General features: G+C 64.7%; 4 protein-coding genes across 10 annotated transcripts in view; 1 reads left to right on the top strand and 3 right to left on the bottom strand.

Annotated features, from left to right (window-relative positions):
• Positions 1 to 5: 5 nt before the first annotated feature.
• On the top strand, positions 6 to 1,892 carry JMJD8 (jumonji domain containing 8). Of its 4 annotated transcripts, none has more exons than XM_040590398.1 (9): positions 8 to 115; positions 233 to 316; positions 472 to 520; positions 636 to 732; positions 837 to 905; positions 993 to 1,112; positions 1,193 to 1,260; positions 1,419 to 1,553; positions 1,639 to 1,892. In XM_040590398.1, the coding sequence occupies exons 1-9, from the start codon at positions 27 to 29 to the stop codon at positions 1,720 to 1,722; spliced, it is 795 nt and encodes a 264-aa protein (XP_040446332.1). In that variant the 5' UTR covers positions 8 to 26; the 3' UTR covers positions 1,723 to 1,892. The 4 variants fall into 4 exon arrangements, with proteins under 4 accessions (XP_040446335.1, XP_040446332.1, XP_040446331.1 ...); XM_040590397.1 differs by having other exon boundaries at positions 1,619 to 1,892; XM_040590400.1 differs by having other exon boundaries at positions 9 to 115; positions 1,642 to 1,892.
• Positions 1,893 to 2,056: 164 nt separating this feature from the next.
• Positions 2,057 to 6,157, bottom strand: STUB1 (STIP1 homology and U-box containing protein 1). Its single transcript, XM_040590394.1, has 7 exons — positions 5,886 to 6,157; positions 4,838 to 5,036; positions 4,557 to 4,722; positions 4,305 to 4,395; positions 3,672 to 3,728; positions 3,361 to 3,477; positions 2,057 to 2,905 (listed from the first exon to the last, which is right to left on the bottom strand). The coding sequence occupies exons 1-7, from the start codon at positions 6,069 to 6,071 to the stop codon at positions 2,780 to 2,782; spliced, it is 942 nt and encodes a 313-aa protein (XP_040446328.1). The 5' UTR covers positions 6,072 to 6,157; the 3' UTR covers positions 2,057 to 2,779.
• Positions 6,158 to 6,900: 743 nt separating this feature from the next.
• RHBDL1 (rhomboid like 1) lies at positions 6,901 to 12,671 on the bottom strand. Of its 2 annotated transcripts, none has more exons than XM_040590375.1 (8): positions 12,459 to 12,671; positions 10,104 to 10,262; positions 9,599 to 9,823; positions 9,007 to 9,155; positions 8,818 to 8,930; positions 8,449 to 8,549; positions 7,896 to 7,956; positions 6,901 to 7,800 (listed from the first exon to the last, which is right to left on the bottom strand). In XM_040590375.1, exons 1-8 carry the CDS (start codon positions 12,495 to 12,497, stop codon positions 7,529 to 7,531), a joined length of 1,119 nt encoding a protein of 372 aa, XP_040446309.1. In that variant the 5' UTR covers positions 12,498 to 12,671; the 3' UTR covers positions 6,901 to 7,528. The 2 variants fall into 2 exon arrangements, with proteins under 2 accessions (XP_040446309.1, XP_040446310.1); XM_040590376.1 differs by having other exon boundaries at positions 10,131 to 10,262; positions 12,459 to 12,503.
• A 2,384-nt stretch (positions 12,672 to 15,055) lies between these two features.
• LOC121086502 (mitochondrial Rho GTPase 2) overlaps positions 15,056 to 18,757 on the bottom strand; it is a 45,039-nt gene continuing 41,337 nt past the window's right edge. For all 3 annotated transcript variants that reach the window (XM_040590366.1, XM_040590364.1, XM_040590365.1), the window contains 3 exons: positions 18,488 to 18,610; positions 18,180 to 18,382; positions 15,056 to 16,887 (listed from right to left, as the gene is read on the bottom strand). In XM_040590366.1, the coding sequence (XP_040446300.1) occupies positions 16,770 to 16,887; positions 18,180 to 18,382; positions 18,488 to 18,610 (444 nt within the window). In that variant the 3' untranslated portion in view covers positions 15,056 to 16,769. The remainder of the gene's footprint in view (positions 16,888 to 18,179; positions 18,383 to 18,487; positions 18,611 to 18,757) is intronic.

Raw genomic sequence — 18,757 nt, 5'->3', positions numbered from 1 at the left:
TAGTCCGCCGGCGGCCCCGCTCCCCGATGGCGGCGGCGCAGCGGCTGCTGCTGCTTGTGCTGCCGCTGGCCTGGGCCCGGCCCGCGGGCGGCACCGACCCGCCGGGCGGCGGCTGGTAAGGGCGGGGGACGGGGACGTTGCCCCCGTTGCCTCCCGCTGCCCCCCGTTGCCTCCCGCTGCCCCCCGTTGCCTCCCGCTGCCCCCCGTTGCCTCCCGTTGCCCCCCGTTGCAGGCTGGCGGGCACGGTACCGGAGGAGCAGCGCTGCACCGTGGAGCGGGCCGACGCCTCCCTCACCTACTCCCTCTTCCTGCAGCGGTACGGGCCGCTGGGCACGGCCCCGGGCGGCCGCTGACCCCAGAGAGGGGCCGGGGGCGGGGGGGGCAGCGGACAGTCCCCGGTGCCCCGAGGCATTAGCGGGGAAGGTGGCTGGGCCGGCCCCCGTGGGACCCCGCTGCGCTGCTCTCCCCCAGGTTCGCCTTCTCCCGGCCGGTCATCCTGCGCGGGGTCACCGACAACTCGGTGAGTGCCGGGAGGGCACCTGGGGCACTCAGGGAGGCCGGGGCAGGGGACACACACCGGTGCCTGAGGAGCGGTGGCAGCAGCATCCCGGCCCCACTGTTGTCCCCCCACCCAGGCCTTCCGTGCCCTCTGCACCCGGGAGAAGCTTCTGGCGGCCTTTGGGGCCTGCCCGGTGCGGCTCAGCACCGCCAACACCTACTCCTACCGCAAAGGTGAGGGGCAGGGTGGGGGGCAGTCCCCCCGGCTCCCCCCCCATGGCAGGCAGCACCTGCCCAGGGGCTGCCGGCCTGGCCCCCAAGCTCTCCCTTGCCCACAGTGGACGTGCCCTTCCAGGAGTATGTGGAGCAGCTGCTGAAGCCGCAGGATCCGGCCAGGCTGGGCAGTGGTGGGTAGCACCATCGCGCTCTCCACAGCTGGCCACCCTTGCCCTCCTCACTGGCTTCAGCCTCCCCCTCTGTGTGCATCCCCCCAGACACTCTCTACTTCTTCGGGGACAATAATTTCACTGAGTGGGGCCCCCTCTTCCAGCGGTATGTGCCCCCTCCCTTCCGCATCCCGGGCACCAGCCCTGCCTACAGCTTCGGGATCGCAGGTGGGTGCCTGCAGAGGTGGCGGTGGGGGCGGGGGGGGGGGTGTCTCTCCAACACCAACCCCAACACTCTCCCACCATAGGCTCAGGATCTGGTGTTCCCTTTCACTGGCATGGTCCCGGTTTCTCTGAGGTGATCTTTGGGAGGAAGGTGAGAATTTGGGAGGGAGGGGGGAGAGAAAAAGACCCCAGTGGGCATTCCCGGAACATGCAGAAGCCCCCTGGGGCTCAGCCCTAGGGGCTGGAGGGGAAAGGGGGGGGGGGGGGGGGGGGGGGCGGGGAAGTGCCCTCCTCCCTGGTATCTTCCAGCGCTGGTTTCTGTATCCACCCGATAAAACACCCCACTTCCACCCCAACGAGACAACGCTGGCCTGGCTTCACCACACATACCCCGTGCTGCCGCCGTCAGAGCGGCCATTGGAGTGCACCCTCCGCCCCGGGGAGGTGAGTCCTGCATCACCCCGGGTCCCTGCTCCCCTCAGGAGGGGGGAGGGGACACCCCCAGTCAGCACCCCCAGCTCTCTCCCAGCAGGTCCTGTACTTCCCTGACCGCTGGTGGCACGCCACACTCAACCTGGACACCAGCGTCTTCATCTCCACCTTCCTGGGGTAGAGCGGGGAAGAATGAGGACATGTTGCCACCATCCCAGCTGCGGTGAGAGCGTGCTGGGGCAGCAACAGCAGCTGCCCACTCAGTTACTGGTGTTGGGACCAAGTGCCTGAAGTACTGGTTTTTACTGGCCTTTCCTCTTCACCTTGGATTAAAGTTGTTGTTCTGCTGTAGTGCTTCGAGTATTGCTACATCCCCGGCCGCCCTTGGGGACTGGCACTGGTTCCCAAGCCAGGACAGCGCCTGCTGATGCAGAGATTGTTGCCCTGAACCACTCCAGCTCTTTTCTCCATATTTATTGCTGAATTTTTTTTTATTTATATATTTTTTTTTTTTAAATTGACATTGGCAAACTTCCAGAGGGTGCTCAAAAGCCAGGCAGGCTGTCAGCTGACTGAAACGCTGGAGTCTCAGTCAGGTGCAATTTGTTGGTTGGTTTTGTTGTTTGTTTTTTTTTTTTTAAAGGGATTTCATTAAAAGGAAGAACTTTAATCCAGGCAGCTGGTCACAGGGGAACATTGGTCTCCCACCCTGGCAAGTGCCTATTTACAGGGAAGAGGAGGACCTGACCCTGGCCAGGCAGGAGGTGGTGGGAGGAGGAAACAACTATGTACACAGGGAGGGGACTGGGGCAGACCAGCACCAGGCGCTCATCCCGACAAGCTCCTCCCTGGAGCAGGACACAATCTTTGGGGATTGTCAGCTGCCATAGACAAGGGGGACCCTGCTCTCTGGTGATTAATATGTTGGTGAGACCTTCCAGACCACTTCGATGAGCCAGTCTCCTCCAACCCCCCCGGGGCAGGTCTTCCTCCAAGTGCCATGGTCAGTAAGGAGCTGGTGGAGAGGGAAGCCTTTGTGCCCACCCAGCCACTGTGGCTCCTTGGGAAGGGGAGATGGTGACGTGCCCTCACCCAGCACTTTTGCTGGATCTCTGGGCACCTGGAGCGGAGGGGGAGCAGCTGGAGAGCAAGTAAGGCATGGTGCCAGCCCAGCGAGAGCTGTCTGTGCCGCTGTGGCTGGGGGAACCTGGGCAGGCCAGCGCTGCCCCCTCAGCCCCTCAGTAATCCTCCACCCAGCCATTCTCCGAGATGAACGCATCTATCACCTCCTTCATGGCGAGGTTGGGGATCAGCTGGTCCTGGGTCAAGGGACTCCGCGTCACTGGATCGAAATGACCCACGCGCTGTAAGGGAGGAGACAGCCACCAACCGGTTACTCCATGTGCCCAGCCTCAGCCCCGGGGCGCAGGTGCCCGTGAGGCCAGCGCAGTCCTGGCCTGTGTGCCGGCATCCAGCCCAGCAGCCAGGCATCCTGTGCCTGCTGGGGGCAAGGCAAGAAGGGGGTGGAGGGAGAGCCCCTTCTGAAGGTACCTCCCAGCAGGCTGGAAGCAGGTCAAAGCACAAGGTCCCTGCCAACAGCCGCCTCCGCTTCAGGCAGGGCCCGGCAGCGCCTGCCACCTTCCTGCCTGCCCCCACACCTCCGCAGGGCGATGCCTGGGCAGGTAACTGGAACCAAGCCCAAGGAGGCATTTGAGCCCTTAGTTGGGCAGGCAGCTGCCTTCATGCCCAGGCAGGAGGGGCAGAGGAGGACTGCGGGCAAGGTCCTGGGAAGTCGCCACGGCCCCCAGCCCAGCAGTACCTGGAGATGTTCCTCGATGTCCTTCCTGTCATAGGTGATCCCGCTGGGTGTGATGCAGGGCTCTCTCATCAGCTCAAAACTGATCTTCCCGCACAGGTAGTCAGGGATATCCCGCTTCTGGCTCGAGAGAAGCAGAGCTGGGTCAGGAGGGGTTGGGTGAGCCCAGCATTAAAAGAACGGGGCTAGGAGATGGTGCTGCATCAGAGGGGGAAGCAGGAAAGATGGCAGAGGTGGTAGCACAGACTAAAGCAGGTTTACAGCAAACAGCTCTGGACAGGGAGAGATGGGAGCATGGGCCAGGGCACACTCACCTTCCTCTTCTCGTCCACTTGAGAGAAGAGCTCATCCATGTCTGCCAGGTACTTGTCCTGAAAGAGAGGGCCTTAGGACGAGGTGACCCTGGTGTACGGGGGCTATGTGTTCCCAGGGAGAGAGCCCTGAAGCCTCCCACCCCCTCTGCTTTCACAGCCCCCAGCCAGCGCTCGCCCAGCACCAGGGTGAAACGCAGGAGTGATCCAGCTTAAAAATAACCTGCCTTTGTGGGGCTATTTTTATCTCGGGATTAGGCCCCTGCGCCAGGCCAGCACCCAGACCCACATGTGGCCAAAAGCTGCTCGTGTTGCACAGCCCTCAGAGAACAACAGGTAGGGCAGCTGAGGGAGCGCAAACAGGTGTCACCGCTGCCAGGCTGCCCTGGGCTGGGACAAGAGGTGACAGAACAGGGGCAGCTGTCACGGGGGGACATGAAAGCCCTGCAACAGCAGCTCAAGCCACAAAATGAAGGCTGAGAAGCCGTGCCCTGCCCCAGGGTTTTCTGGCTTTCACTTGCACAGCTGCAGCCCTGCAGCTGCCTCTGCCATGGCAGAGCATGGGGATGAGGATGGGATGAGGAAGCCCCAGCTCATATCCCAGCCTCCGTGAGCCTCCCTGGCCCCCGTGCTCACGTGCTTGGCCTCGATGCTGGCCAGCTGAACTCGGCTCCGGCTCTCATCCGCATTTTCTTCCTGCTGCATCTTCTGGCACTCGGCCAGCTCCCTAGGAAAGAGCAGGGGAGATCAGAAGTGATGGGGGGATGCTATCGCTCCCTTCCCTGCTGCTGCCCCACTGCAGGGCTCTGCGTGCGCACAGAGCTGTGACAGCTTTGTGGCACTAAAAAAGCCTTTACAGGTGCCGTTGCTGCCCCCTGCCACATTTACCTCTCTTTCTCTGCCATGATCAGCTTGGTCAGGTAGGAGTGCAGTTCGTTCTCCTGGTTGATCCGCTTCTCCTCGATGCTGTTCCAGCGTTTCTTCTTGGCGATGCGCAGTGCGCTGGGGATATCGTCTCCAAAATTCAGCCGTTGTTCCTTGGCGAGATTGTAGGCTGGGGAGAGAAAGGGCACCTCAGAGCCAGCACTGGCTTCCCTCTCGCCATCCCTGGGCCCTTTCCCAGTGGGCAGGCAGGTGCAGGGGGGAATGCTGGCACCGTGCCCACTCACCTCGCTGCAGGTTAGCAATAGCCTCATCGTAGTTCTCCATCTCCATCTGGCACTGGCCCAGGAAGAAGTGAGCCTTCACCGACTGGCCATCCAGCTCCAGGGCTCGCTTGCAATCTGCCAGCGCCTTGTCGTGCTGCTGCATCTTCAGGTAGCAGAGGGCTCGGTTGGTGTAGTAGACGGCCACCAAGGGGTTGCGGTTCTGCAAGGCAAGACCCATGTTATGGCCAGTGACAGCAACTGCCGGCAGTAGCGAGATGCGGTGACAACAGGGTGACAACTGGATGACTCGGTGAGCTGGCTGCGCAATGCTGTCACCTTGGTGAAAGCCAGGAGTGCCAGCTTGGGCTTGCACCCCACCAGGAGCTGCCGGGATGGATGGGGGACAAGCTGGGGCCAGTCCCCATGGGACAGCCTGTCCCCCAAGGAGGGGGGGAACAACAGCCCCCCAGCACCATTCCCTGGGACCAGGGTGGGTCTGCCCTTCCAAGTGCCGTCTAGGGATGTGGTGGAGCTGGGGGGGGGGTGGGGCAGGCCCAGGCTGGGGGTGGACACAGAAGTGTCCAGCTTGGAGCCTGGAGGGGGCGGGACACATACAGGCCTGGCTGTGTGCAAGCCCAGGGAGGGGGCCAGGGCCAGGGCAGGCCTGGGGGCAGTAGCCCAGTCCAAGGGGGGGCGGGGGCAGGCCGAGGGAGGGGATCCAGGCCCGAGGGGGTGATCTAGGCCGAGGGCAGGTCCTGTCCCGGGGGGTGGCCAGGCTGGGGCCAGAGGTGGGTGGCCAGGCCCGGGTGTGGGGCAGCGGCCAGATCCAGGGGATCCCATCCCCGGGGTGCCCGGGCCAGGCCCGAGGGGGTTCCCGGGCCAGGGCAGGTAATGTCGGGAGGGTGCCCGGGCCCGGCGGGGGGTCCCACGCCGGGATGTCAAAGCCAGGCCCGGGAAGGTGTACGGGCCAGGGGGGTCCCGTCCCGGGGGTGCCCAGGCCAGGCCCGGGGGGGGTTGGGGGTCCCGGCCCAGGGTGCCCAGGCCGGGCCGGGGTAGGGCTGGGACTCACGATGGCGCGGCCGTAGCAGGCGGCGGCCTCGGGGTACTTGCGGCCGCCGAAGAGCCGGTTCCCCTGCTCCTTGTGCTCCTGCGCGCTGTGGCTCTTCTCGGGGCTACCGGCCCCCGCGCTCCCCGCGCCCGGCCCCGCCGCCCCGGGCCCCCCCGTGCCGCCCTCCCGCTCCTCCTTCCCCTTCATGGCGCCGCCCGGTTCCGCCCGGCCCGGCCCGGCCCGGCCAGCTGGGGCCGGCGGCTCCGCTGCTCCGGCCGCGCACTGCGACAGGCGCCGCTTCCGGGGCCGGGCCGAGCGGGGGGCGGGGCGGGGGCGGGGCCGAGGCGGGGGCGCGGTTTGTGGGGCTGGATGGGGGTGGGGGCGGAGCCCCGGGGGTCCTGGGGGTGCGGAGTGCGGAGGGGGCGGGGACTGGGGGGGCGGGGTCTGAGGGGGGCTGGGGCTGCGGAGGGGGGGGACTGGATGGAGGGTGCAGGGTTCGGGGTTGGGGGCTGGGGTGGGCGTGCAGGGGTGGGATAGATAGGGGTCGGGGTCCGGGGGGAGGGCGGGTCTGGGTAGGGAGCTGGGGGGTGGGAATGCAGGGGGGGTGTGGGTGTGCAGAGGCATGTGGGGTTTGTTGGGGTGGCTGCAGGGAGGGGTGGTGGTGTAGGGGAGTGGGAGGGCTGTACCGGGGGGCGCAGGGGGTGTTTGGATGCGTGGGGCAGGGGTGAGTGCGCTGGAGCATGTGGGTCTGGATGGGGGGGCGCAGGGGGGTGTCCCAGTGCGCAGCCCGTGCTGCAGCCCCCCGCCCCCAGCCCCGCGGGGCCGAGCCGGTTCACGCGTCCCAGAGTTTTCCGCTCCAGTAAGTGCTGGAGCCCCCCCGCCCCCCCGCCGGGGCAGACGGCCCCGGCGCCTGCCCTGAATCACAGCAGCGGGGCTGGGGAGGGGGGGACACCCCTAAAATCCCCCCCCCCAGAGACACAGGCCCTGGCAGTGTGCAAAATATTTATTTATACTCCAAAAAGGTCTGAGGGGGGGGTGGGAGGGGGGGGTCGGAGCGGGGCCCCCCCGTGCCCCCATCCCGGGGCGAGCCCCCTGCGGGGGGAGGGCAGCAAAGCGGGGGGCCGGGGCGCGGGGGGGGCTCAGCTGGCACCTGCCTGCGGGGCTCCCCAGGGCTCCTTCGCCTTTTCTCTCTCTTTTATTTATATTTATTTTGGCGTAGAAAAATAAATCGCTCCTATTTTGGCACCAGTCCTTCATGTGAAAGTGCAGGTCCTGGGGGGCAACGAGTCGGCCCCCACCCTGGAAAAGGGGGGTACAGGAGCAAGCAGGGGGTGTCCCCCCCGCACTGGGCTCCTTCCCGGGGGGGCACATCCCGAGCCCTGCGGGCACCCCAGGGGGGGTTCACGATGCCAGGGCAGGGCTGAAGCATCCTGGGGGGGGGGGTCACAGCGGGGCGGGGGGCTGCTAGGGTATAGAGAGGGGGGACACACAGCCCATGGGGGGGGCGGCGCGCTCGCTAGCACCGAGGGGGCAGGCGGGCAGGGGGGTGACCTGTCCCCATGTCACGCGCGGGGACCCCCCCTCCACCGGGCTTGGCCAGCGTTAGAAAACAAAAATAAATAAATTAAATAAATACAGGGGTTGATGGGGTGGGGTGGGGGGTGTTATGGCGGCGGGGGGATCTGTGCCCCCAGCAGGTCGTAGGCAAAGATGTTCCAGAAGACGGCGAAGAGGAGGAAGGTGCCGTAGGAGAGGAGCAGCACCCACCAGCCACACTGGTCCTGCAGGCTCTCCTCGTAGCTGCGCAGGATGGTCAGCCCCATGCTGATGCCCACGATGGCCCCGGCCAGGTGGGCCATGAAGCTGGGCTGGGGGCCCGAGGCCGGCAGCGGGGGCGAGAAGCGGAGCCAGACGGCACGACCCACCTCCGAGCTCACTGTAAGACAGGGCCGGGAGGTGCTGAGCCCCCCCCCCACCACAGCCCCCACTCCCTGGGTACCCCCGGGGTGGGGGGCACGGCCGGGTACTCACTGCACACCAGCGCCAGCACCATCCGCAGCAGCTTGTAGGGGCAGCGCATCCCGGCCCAGTTCTGTGGGCAGACGGACAGGTGGATGGAGACATGGACGGATGATGGCCCAGTACGGGTGATGCCCCCAGCACCAGGGAGGGGGCTGCCACAGGGGCCCCCACTGTGCCCCAGAGGAGCTGCGCCCTGGCCCCACAGAGTCCCCCGAGGTGTCCTCCCTGCCCCCTGATGCCACCCCATGGCATGCCCCCCACTGCCACCCCATGCTGCCCACCCTACCATGGCACCCACCCCATGCCACCCCATGGCACCCCCACCCAATGTCACACCACGCTGCCCACCCTACAATGCCGCACCACCGCACCCCCCACCCAATGTCACACCACGCTGCCCACCCCACAATGCCACCCCATGGTGCCCACCCCACAGCACCTCCCACCCAATGTCACACCATGCTACCCACCCTACAATGCCACCCTATGGCACCTCCCACCCAATGTCACAGCATGCCACCCACTCTCCCACGCCCCAAGGCCCCCACGTCCCGGCGCTGACCATGACAACGTTGGCAAGGTGTGCCGAGCAGAGTGCGTAGACGCCCCCCGAGCCCCCAACCAGGGGGGCCCGCATGTCAGTGATGGAGACAGTGAGGGAGCCTGTGGGCACGGGCAGGGCTCAGTGCAGGGCCTTGCCCCCCCATCGCATTAATTAATTACTGTCTACATTAATTAGTTACGGGCTGCATTGCCCCCAGCCCTCCAGGGCAAGTGATGCTGGCAGTGCCAGGTGGTACCCAGTGGTCAAGAGTGGGTGGCGAGCGAGGCTTCGCATCCCCCTCAGACTCGGGGTGCATCTCCCCATGCCCTCCCCGGAGCTGGTGGTAGGGATGGATGGGGACATCCCCTGCGCCGGGCAAGCACCCACCTGCCAGGACACCGGCCAGGTAGAGGAAGCTGATGCGCAAGATGCCGTGCACCATCTCCAGGGGCACCCCGATCATCAGCTGCAGGAGGGCGTTGAACCCCAGCTGCTCCAGCCTGCCCAGGCACAGGAGGGGACACGCGGTGGCTCAGCCCGTGCAGCCCCCAATTTCCCCCCCTGGCAGGGACCTACCCCACGTGCATGAACATGTAGGTGAGGAAGCGCCAGGCGCGCGCCCGGTGCCCAGGGTGGTAGACCAGGGGGCTCTTCATGTACTCGGGGTGGTAGGTCTGCAGCACCCACTTGTTCAGCCGGGCCCCGTAGCAGAGGAACACGATGATCTGCACCAAACCCCACGGCTGTCACCCCCAGCACTGCTGGCACCCAGCACCATCCCTCGGTCCTGGGGCAGGCTCACCTGGCCCCCTCCGCCCTGGGTCTGAGCCTCCCATGGTCACTAGGACATCACCACTGGGGCCACCCGTCCCATCTGCCCTGGGTTTGACCCCCCCCCCCCCCCCCAGGCACTGGCACATCACCACTGGGATCACTGGGATCACCCATCTCCTCTGCCTCAGGTCTGAGACCACCACAGCCACTGGCACATCACAACCGGGGTCACCCATCCCTGCATCACCAGATCTGAGCCCCCCTGCGGGCACCAGGACATCACACGCAGGGTCACCCAACCTGTCCACCCAAGGTCTGAGCCCCCCCGAGGGCACAGGGGCGCTTCGGCCAGGATCAGCCTGGGACCAGCCGGCCATGTGCCCGTGCCCCGTACCTGGGTGAGGGTGACAGCTGCCATGAAGACGGGGGGTGGACACGTGCGGTGCTGGTAGAAGTACCAGCGCCGGTCCATCTCGCAGGGCAGGATCTCATAGGCCACGTAGCGAACGAAGCGCTTGTAGAAGCCCAGGCCGGTCTCGTCCAGCAGCACGTCGCGGGGCAGGGCTCGCTGCCCGTTGGCAATGGCGCGTTTGAAGCTGCTCGAGCGCTTGCTGCTGATCTGCAGAGAGAGGCCGTGCCCGCGGGGTCCGCAGGGGCAGCTCAGGCCGCTGGGCTTGTGGCCATCCCCTGCCCATCACCACCACCCCGTGCCACAGCCCGGTGGGACAGGGACAAGCCACCCCAAGGCTGTGCCATCATCCCATGCCAGGGGAGCCCCCGGGGACCACCAGTGTCTGCCCCCCTCCCCATGGACACAAGGAGGTGCCCAGTGCCCCCCCCCCTCCCCCCGGATGACACCCGGCTGCTCGCCCCTGTCCCTGCGGCCCCCCAGCACTGACCAGGTCTACCAGCTCCTGATAGCAGACCTGCCCCTCGTCGTTGCCCTGTGCCAGGGCCACCAGCATGTCCAGCTTGGCGGGGTCCAGGGGCAGCTCATGGCTGTGCACGAGGCTGGCGAATGTCTCCACCCCAATGAAACCGGTATTTTCGGGGTCGAGCTGTGGGGCACAGCATGGGACATTACCGGGATGCCGCAGCTGCAGCTCCCTGACCAGCAAGGGAGACCATCTGGTGCCCCTCACCCTGGCCTCAAGCCTGGTGGTATCATGTGCCGCCATGTGACACCAGCCCCTGCCTCTGCAAGGGAGGCTACAACCCAGACCCACCCTGTACCCCGGACTGTGTGGGTGCCCTGTGCCGTGTGGGTGCCCCATGCTGTGTGGGTGCCCCGTGCCATGCCGGTGTCCCAGTCCCCCTGTGGCGCAGCCAACACTCTCCCACTCAGTTATTTCTCGCCGCCAGCAGCCTGCCAGCCAGGAAACCACAAAGCTAAACACACGCGCAGCCCTGGCACCAGCCTCCTCCTCCTCCTCCCGCTCCTTCTGCACGCCCTCGCTGCTGGGTGCTGGGCTCCACTGTGTGGGGCACCCTGTGCCGGGGTACCCTGCGCCATCCCTAGGGCTCCCAACGGTGACTGGGCACCCTGAGTCCTCCAGGCACCGCACACCACTGGGCACCCAGCACCATGAGGCACCCTATATGGCCCCACTTGTGGAGACAAGCCCAGGGTGGCACAAGGAGGATATAGAGAGGGAGAGGGCATCGATGGCCAGAGCACAGCTCCAGCTGTGCCAAGGGTGGCCGGGACACTGCACCCTGCAAATAGTGTTGGGTTTGCTCCTTCCTTCTGCAGGGGATGAAATTCAGGAGAGGAAACTCATCCCCATGGGACGGGCAGGAGAGGGAGTGCAGGGAGCATGGGACTGTACCCCCACCCCAGCATGTATCTCATCATCCCAGCAGGAAACAGCCAAAGCCCCTTTCTCAAGGTGGGTCTGGCTGCCCCGATCCGCTACCTGAGGCAGGCATGGGTGCAGGATGGGATGCAGGATGGGATGCCAGGTGGGGAGCAGGATGGGATGCAGGGTGGGGAGCAGGATGGGATGCCAGGTGTGCAGAGCAGGGTGGGATGCAGGGTGCGGGGAGCAGGCAGTGCTTGCATCCTCTGAGCAGCCCCCATGCCCCACACACACCACCCCACAGGTGCCACATGTGTGTGCCATGCCAGGACCTGGCACACGCCACCCCACGTGCTGGCACACGCTGAGCTCACTGGCCTCCAGAGAACCGCGGCAGCAGCCAGGAAGCCCCCCTCTGCTTTCAGGGTGCATCTCCCCTTACTGCAACCCCACTCCCCCTACAGTCCCCCAGAGAGCCCGATCCCCATCATCCCAGCCCCTGGGCCCTGCTGGGCTCTCCCAAGTTCTGCTCTCTCCCCAGGAAGATGCTGCTCATCCCCGAATGGCTTGGAGGCACACGGAGCCCCTGTGCCAAGGGTGGGGTGACACAGGGGACAGCATCACAGCTCCTGGGCTGGGGTGGCTGGGGGACTCAGCCAAGGTCATGGAACCAGCCAGAGGCAAGGGGGGACAATTAATAATCCCAACCCTCAATAAATTCCCCGCTCACCCCCAGGGAGAGCCACCAGCTCGGCTCAGGGTGGGTGGGGATGGAGGGACCAGGTGGCTGAGCACAAGGGGAGCTGCTCGGGGCTGAGCATCAGGCAGGGATAGGGCTGGGGTGCAGCGGCTGTTAATGCATCGGGGCCTGATCCTGCCAGCGGAGCGGAGCCCAGTGCTACACAGCATTAACATTCTACGGCCTGATCCTGCAATCAGGTCACGGGGTTGGATGCAGCCCCCCATGAAGGCATGTGAGTCCCAGCCTCGCTGGGGTGGCCGAACCTCACGGCAGCCCTGGGGCCTGGGAGCCCCGTCCTGCACCCAGCACTGGGGTTCGGCTGACCAGCACCCCTCGCCCTTGAGGGTGCACCCTGCAGGATCCGGCCCGGGGCAGGCGGAGCGAGCAGTGCTGGGGTCGAGGAGGAGGCCACAAGTGAGCTGAGTTGCGCGGTCTCAGCGGCACCAGGAGGGCCCGGGGCAGTGACGGGGGGCACCGAGGGATGCTCCGCAGGGGGCGGCGGGCCGGGGGTCGCCCTGGGCGAGCAGCGCTGCCCCGTGCCCGCCAGCCCGGCGAGCAGCCGCTGCCCGCTGCGCGGCAGCCGTGCCCGGTGCATGCGAGCATCCCCCCCCGCAGCGCTGCCCGGCGCACGGCGGCGCCCCCCGAGCGGAGCGCGGTGCCCGGCCGCCCCCCGAGAGCGCTGCCCGGTGCCCGGCGGCCCCCCCTGCTCTCACCTGCTCCTGGATGAGCTGCAGCAGGGAGCTCCTGTCCATGCACCCGGCGGGCGGCGGGCTCCGCCGCTCCCCCGCGCCCGGGGCCGGCGAGCCGGGCAGGGGAGCGGCGCGGGCGGCGGGGGCGGCGGGGGGGTGCGGCTCGCCCCGCCAGCCCCGCGTTGCGGCGGGCCCGGGAGCGAGCTGCGAGCGGCGGCGCCGGGAGCCGCCGATGGCAGCGGGGCGGCGGCGGCGGCGGGGGGCGGGAGCGGAGCCGAGCGGAGCCGCCCCCGCCGCAGCGCACGGCGCAGCGCCCCCCCCCCCCTCCCCCGGCGCCGCGCGGGGAACCGGGACCCGCTCCGCCCCGCCCCGCCGGCAGCCCCGGCCCCGCGCCCCACACACAGCACGGGCAGGGAGCCGGCACCGGGCACTCGCAGCCTGGGATGCTGCCTACCCGCATCGCTGCACGTGTACCCACATCCTACAGCCCCCTGCATCCCTGCACGGGTACCCTCATCCCTGTATGGGGTACCTGCATCCCTGTATAGCTCCGTGCATCCTTGCACAGGTACCCACATACCTGTATGGGTACCTGCATCCCTGCACGTGTACCCACATACCTGTATGGGTACCTGCATCCCTGCACGGGTACCTGCATTCCTGTATGGGTACCTGCATCCCTGTACAGCCCCCTGCATCCGTGCACGGGTACCCACATCCCTGTATGGGTACCTGCATCCCTGTATAGCTCTGTGCATCCCTGCACAGGTACCCACATACCTGTATGGGTACCTGCATCCCTGCACATGTACCCTCATCCCTGTATGGGTACCTGCGTCCCTGCGCAGGTACCTGCATTCCTGTATGGGTACCTGCATCCTTGCACAGGTACCCATATCCTACAGCTTCCTGCATCTCTGCATGGGTACTTGCATCCTGTATGGGTACATGCATCCTTGTGCAGGTAGCTGCATCCCAGTACAACTCCCTGCATCCCAGTGTGAGTATACACATCCCAGTACAGGTACCCACATCCTGGTAGCTACTTGCCTCCCAGTGCAACACCTGCATCCTGGTACATGCTTCTGCATCACAGTACAGCACCTGCATCCTGCTACAGGAATCTGTGTCCTGGTGCTGTAACTGCATCCTGGTATGGCACCTGCATCCCAGCATAGCACCTGCATCCCAGTATTAGTACCAGCATCCTAGTATGGGTACCAGCATGCCAGCACTAGGCACCTGCTGAGTCTGGCACAGGTGACTGCAAGCTGTACCTCCTTCCTGACCCTGCACGCACAGCCCAGCACAGGTTGGGGTGCAGCCCCACAGCTCCCCCACCCCGGCACGGGGCTCATGGTGCCTCCAGCGCTGGCACCTGCCCAGCACAGAGCACGCAGAGCAGCCTGGCACTGGGCACCTTGAACTGGCACACTTCACATGATGTGCACAGCAGCACCCAGGCCAGGCCTGCTGCCCCAGGATCCCTGGGTGCCCTGTCCCCCGGGGCAGCATGTCCCCAGGACCCAGCCCTGGCACCGTCCCCGCTCCCCTGGGCTGCAGATCAGCCCCACTGCGAGTGCTGGGGGAGCTCTGGACTCCACAGCCCTGCTGCGGCGTGGGGCAGAGGTGCTGGCAGGCAGCGGGCAGGGCTGCGCACGCTGGTGATGCCACAGAGATGCTGGCTGGCGCGGGGCAGGCAGAGGTGCCAGGCAGCGGGGCAATGCCTGGGCCCCTCGGGGACTGTGTATGGCCATGGGTGAGCTCCCACAGCCCTGCCACGCGTGTCCCCTGCCCTGGCACGACATGTGCCACCGGCACTATTAATACACAGCACAGCAAGTGGGGCTGCTGCTCCCGCAGGGCCCAGCCTGGTTTGGACTCACCGGGGAGCACCGTGTGTCCCATCCACCTTGGCGTCACCACAGCGGTACTGGCCACGCTCCCTCCCCATCCCTGCCCCAGCACCCCTGGATGCTCTGGTTTGCCATAGTCAGAGGGGTCTCCTCTCCCACCCCAGCAGCCTGGAGGGACCCCAGCACACGGGGAAGCAGCCTGGCTCCCTCCAGCCTCAAAGAAGCCCTGGAGAGGTGCAGGGAAAAGCCTTTTCCCCAGCTGCACCCACATTCCCCGTGCCCAGCACCCGCGGCAGAGCCTGCAGAGACAGAAATAGCTGAAGGGAAAAGCTGCCATGGGGAAACGGGAACAGGCAGGGGAGGTGGCACAGCCCCAGGAGCCGCAGGCCTGCGGGAGGAAGGCAGCTGTGGGGAAGTGGGGAGCCCCTAACCCCACACGGGGCCACCACCTGGGACATTCTGCCACAGTGACTCAGGGACCCACCACCTCCTTCCCTGCCTGTCCCCACCAGCTGGCACCTGTTGCAGTTATCCATGTCCCCAGGCACCAAAGAGCCCTGGGCCAGCCCCGAGCCTTGTCCCACAGGGCTGTGCATCAGCTCTTGCCCTAAATCCCCGTAACTGCCCCCAAAGGCGGTGGGCAGCCCAGGCCCTGGTGGGTCTCCTTGCTCACACCCCAGCCAAGGGAGGCCCCAAGCTTTGTGCAGCCCTGGGGCAGGGGTGAGGGGTCCTGCTGCCCACGAGACGCAGGACACAGCGTGCAAGTGGAAGGTGTGTAAAAATTTATTTTGTTATAGAGAACAAACCTAACACGGTATGGCTTTGCCAGACACGGACCGGTGCTGGGAGGGGGTCAGACCACCAGCCGCAGGCCTGGCTTGCAGAGCCACACGCGGTGGGCTCGGGCACGGAGAAGGGACATGGAAACACCAGGGACATGGTCCTGGCAGTGTCATGAACCATGGGCCAGCGGCGAGGGCGATGGCAGTGGGTGCCCAACTGGCACAGGAGCTCTGGCAAGGGAGGGACCCTCTGTCCTGCCAATGCTGGGGACCACGCACCAGCAGGATGGGGCACCACCCTGGGACTGCCCCATAAGAGATGCCGGCTGCCACCCAGCCACTTCCCAACTCCCTCACCGGCTCCAGGACATGATAAAAAGTTTAAATAAACAAAACATACGGAAAAGCAACTCCAGCTGCTACCTCAGTGCTGCCCCAACCAGGTGCCCGCACAGAAACCTACCCTGAGTGTGCTCAGAAAGCTTAAGAGCTCGTGTCACTGAGCCAGGAGCGGACCCCCTGGATGGCTGGAGTCGCAGGATGGGTGCGAGCTGGGCAGGGGGCCAGCAAGCCTGGCCTTGCTCTTTGGGACTGGGGGCCAGGGACGCTGTGGGACTGGCCCTGGATCTGCAACGAGCTGAAGTCACAGCAGCTGCCTGGCAGCAAACGCCAGCCCGAGTGCAGGCAGGGGACAGAGGAGCGAGCTTCCAGTTGTATCAGGAGATGCAACGCCCAGAGCCTCATGCCCTGGGACAGCCTCAGCATGGCCACCGCCCCATGGAGGGGACAGCAGGACAAGGGCCATGTCCCAGCGTATGGCACGGTGTGGCACCAGCTCAGCAATGGCACTGCCAGGAAAGGACTGCAGCCTGCCCTCCGGAGCACTGCGGGCATCCTACGCCCTCGCAGCCCTCTCCAGCTTACCAGTCCTCCTGAGGCCCTTCAAATACTGGTGGCCATAACACTGGTGACAAGGGCAGGGGCAGATGGCCTGAGAGCCTGGCACACTGCAGGACTCAGAATTTGTGCAGAAACAAAAGAAGGAGCCCGGGACAGGTCCTGGGTATCGCTCCCGCCCCGTGCAGCCCAGGGAGAGGGGCTAGGCATGACCTGAAAAGAGGGGTGGGGGGTGTGAGCTCCTGGCACTCCACGGCTGCCTTTCCCAGTGCTGGCTGGGGGAAACAGGGACCAGAGAGGGAGGTGTGGGGCTGGTGCCAAGATCGACAGCTCTGCTGCTGCTGGAGGCCCCAGGGGCTGCAGGAGTGTTGGCCCCCCCTGAGCTGAGGGCACCAGCACAGCCCTCTGGGGAAGGGATGTGCCCGGCCCAACAGATACTGAAACACTCAGTTTGAGCTTAAAAACAAACGTTAAAAAAATTTAACAGAATAAAAGATGAGGGTGATCCTCCAGCTGCCGGTGAGGCGGAGCCCCCAGCTGAGCTGCCTGGCCCCTGCTGCTAGGCTGGGCAGAAGCCATGTGGGCGAAGAGGCTGCAGAGGCTGGCAGGGTTAGGCTGGCTGGTGCCGGGGGATCTATCCTGCTGGTGCTGGGAAGTCCGGTTTCACTGATCCTGCAATCCAGGCTGAGGGGAAAGGAGGATTTCCTACCAGGGACCAGCTTGAGGCAGGGCCCCTCACCGGGGCATCATTCGGGACGGGGAGGCTGGTGTCACAGGGAGGACAGGGTGGAGAGTGACTCTCATTTGTTCTTGGCTAGCACGCGGTACAGCGTGAACCCTACCAGAGCAGTCACCGCAGTCCCCAGAGCCACCCGGAGCCAGAAGGACGCGGCTCCCAGCTCCACGGCATTCAAGTGGCTGCAAGGAAAGAGAGAAGAGGCAGTGAGCAAGGCACACAGAGAGGGCTGTCCAAACGCCACGCTAGTGTCCCCAGGGGGGGACAGAAGGTGACCACAGTGTTGCGCCCAGCCGAAGGCAGAGAGCACCAAGAGGCTCCCCAGTCCTGCAAGCCAGAGAACCTGCTGCCTGGCATCATCAGCAAGCCAAGTGATGGCTCTCTGCTCTGCTGGTGGGACGAATGCAGCTTTACCCTCCTGTGGTCTGGAAATAGCACAACCAACACCTAAATAATTAGTACGAGCAAGGAGGTATGTATCTGCCTTTCTAGGTCAAGCTGCTTTTACAACTCCAAGTGCACAGAGACCCAGAAGCAGATGCAGGGGGAGATGCTGGCACAGCCAGTGACACCAACCTAAGTCCTGCCCGAGCGTACACACTCCCTTCCTAAACACACGCTGTCCTGCATCAACATGCTCCTCTGAGGAGGAAAGACATATCCATTATTCATTCCCCAGTAAATCAGGGGAGAACAGCCAATCCCTGGCCCTCCATTACGCTGTTATTTATTTATACCACATACCCTAAGATATATTAAGAATATTTAAATTTTAATACTGCAGAGGGGAAAAAAAAGTGTCAGCTCTAAAAATAAAGTTGTTTATTGAAAAGAAGCTGGAGGGAAAACCACTCACTAGTAATTGCATCCTGTCTTCCAACACACCCACATGCTCTCCCTGGGAGGGCTCTGCCCCCAGCATTGTGCTGGCCCTCAGCTTTCAGCCCCCTCCACCTCTCGAGCAGAGCGATGCCCCACGCAGACACCTTCTCCTTCCCAGATCTCCCCCCACTGCCTGCGACCAGCCCGTCTGCACCCCTGCCCCGTCACCCAGCCCCTTTCAGGTGCGGCTCCTTCCCAAAGACAGGCTGTGTGCACAGAGGTCTCGCTTCACTGACCTCTTTTTTCAGTCTGATCCACCTCATCAGGAGAAAATAGCTGCCACCCCGCCTCTGCAGGCCTTGGCAAACTAGGCTGGCTACTCCCCTTCAGCATTTTTTATCTTAGGCTTCAAAAATAAAAACTCCTGTGGCAGGATCTATCTAATAATAATCTGCCAGAGACACGAGGCAGAAGAGAGCCTCCACCCTCTCCAAGTAGGGGAAGAAGTGGCCTTTTTTGTTTCAATTACTTGTATGAGCAAATGACACCAAGAGAGAAACCAAACCAACAGCACCGTGGCAGAGGGCTCGGACGCAGCCCCCCTCCCCAAGCTCTGCTCCCAGCTGAGCCCCCTCCGCAGGAAGATACTAACGGGAAGGTGGCAGCGGTGGCCAGCTTGGTGTAGATGGTGGTGCTGGGTGGCCCCTGGCCGTGGCAGGAGAAGAGGAAGGGTGGCGGGAGGCAGTGCTTGTAGCAGAACTCGGTGGGGGACAGCCCGGGCTGCTGGCTCGCTTCTGGCAGGTCTGTCTTGGAGGCCACAAAGACGCAGGGGATCTGGCTGTCCATGTAGTGTTGCTGCCGAGAGAGGGAGAAGTCACAGCAAGGCTTAAGTGCCCAGCCCCTGGGACGTGTGGGGCTGCCATGCAAAGCCTGACGTCCCACAGGGCCCCTGCCAGCCACCTTATAAATACTGGCACAGTAGCTGAAGGATCTGGGGTCGTTCAGGTCGTAGATGAAGCAGGCGACGTCGCAGGCCGCATCCGACGGCTTCGTGAACTGCGTGTCAGCGCTGACCTCATACAGCTGGAGCAGGAAGGGAAGGGATGGGTGGCACAGCACCGTCTCAAGGGCACAGGCCATTTCTCACACCAGCACACGGACTGTGCTGGCACGACCACAGCCACAGCCCAGGGGTGCCAGGATGCTGCTGCAGCAATATGGGGGGACACA

Source organism: Falco naumanni, chromosome 4 (assembly GCF_017639655.2).
Source record: "Falco naumanni isolate bFalNau1 chromosome 4, bFalNau1.pat, whole genome shotgun sequence".
In the NCBI taxonomy this organism is placed as follows: Eukaryota; Metazoa; Chordata; class Aves; order Falconiformes; family Falconidae; genus Falco; species Falco naumanni.
The sequence above is the reverse complement of the archived record's forward strand: the minus strand, read 5'-3'. Positions and strand labels throughout refer to the sequence as shown.

Excerpts from the sequence above, each read along its gene's own strand:
- STUB1 (XM_040590394.1), bottom strand. The coding sequence starts at position 6,071 with ATGAAGGGGAAGGAGGAGCGGGAGGGCGGCACGGGGGGGCCCGGGGCG. Across the intron at positions 5,037-5,885 it reads CCTGCTACGGCCGCGCCATC|AACCGCAACCCCTTGGTGGC; the intron begins GTGAGTCCCAGC and ends CTTGCCTTGCAG. Across the intron at positions 3,478-3,671 it reads AAGTGGACGAGAAGAGGAAG|AAGCGGGATATCCCTGACTA; the intron begins GTGAGTGTGCCC and ends CTCTCGAGCCAG.
- JMJD8 (XM_040590397.1), top strand. The coding sequence starts at position 27 with ATGGCGGCGGCGCAGCGGCTGCTGCTGCTTGTGCTGCCGCTGGCCTGG. Across the intron at positions 116-232 it reads GACCCGCCGGGCGGCGGCTG|GCTGGCGGGCACGGTACCGG; the intron begins GTAAGGGCGGGG and ends CCCCCGTTGCAG. Across the intron at positions 317-471 it reads TACTCCCTCTTCCTGCAGCG|GTTCGCCTTCTCCCGGCCGG; the intron begins GTACGGGCCGCT and ends GCTCTCCCCCAG.
- RHBDL1 (XM_040590375.1), bottom strand. The coding sequence starts at position 12,497 with ATGGACAGGAGCTCCCTGCTGCAGCTCATCCAGGAGCAG. Across the intron at positions 9,824-10,103 it reads ATCAGGAGCTGGTAGACCTG|ATCAGCAGCAAGCGCTCGAG; the intron begins GTCAGTGCTGGG and ends CTCTCTCTGCAG. Across the intron at positions 9,156-9,598 it reads CAGCTGTCACCCTCACCCAG|ATCATCGTGTTCCTCTGCTA; the intron begins GTACGGGGCACG and ends GGTTTGGTGCAG.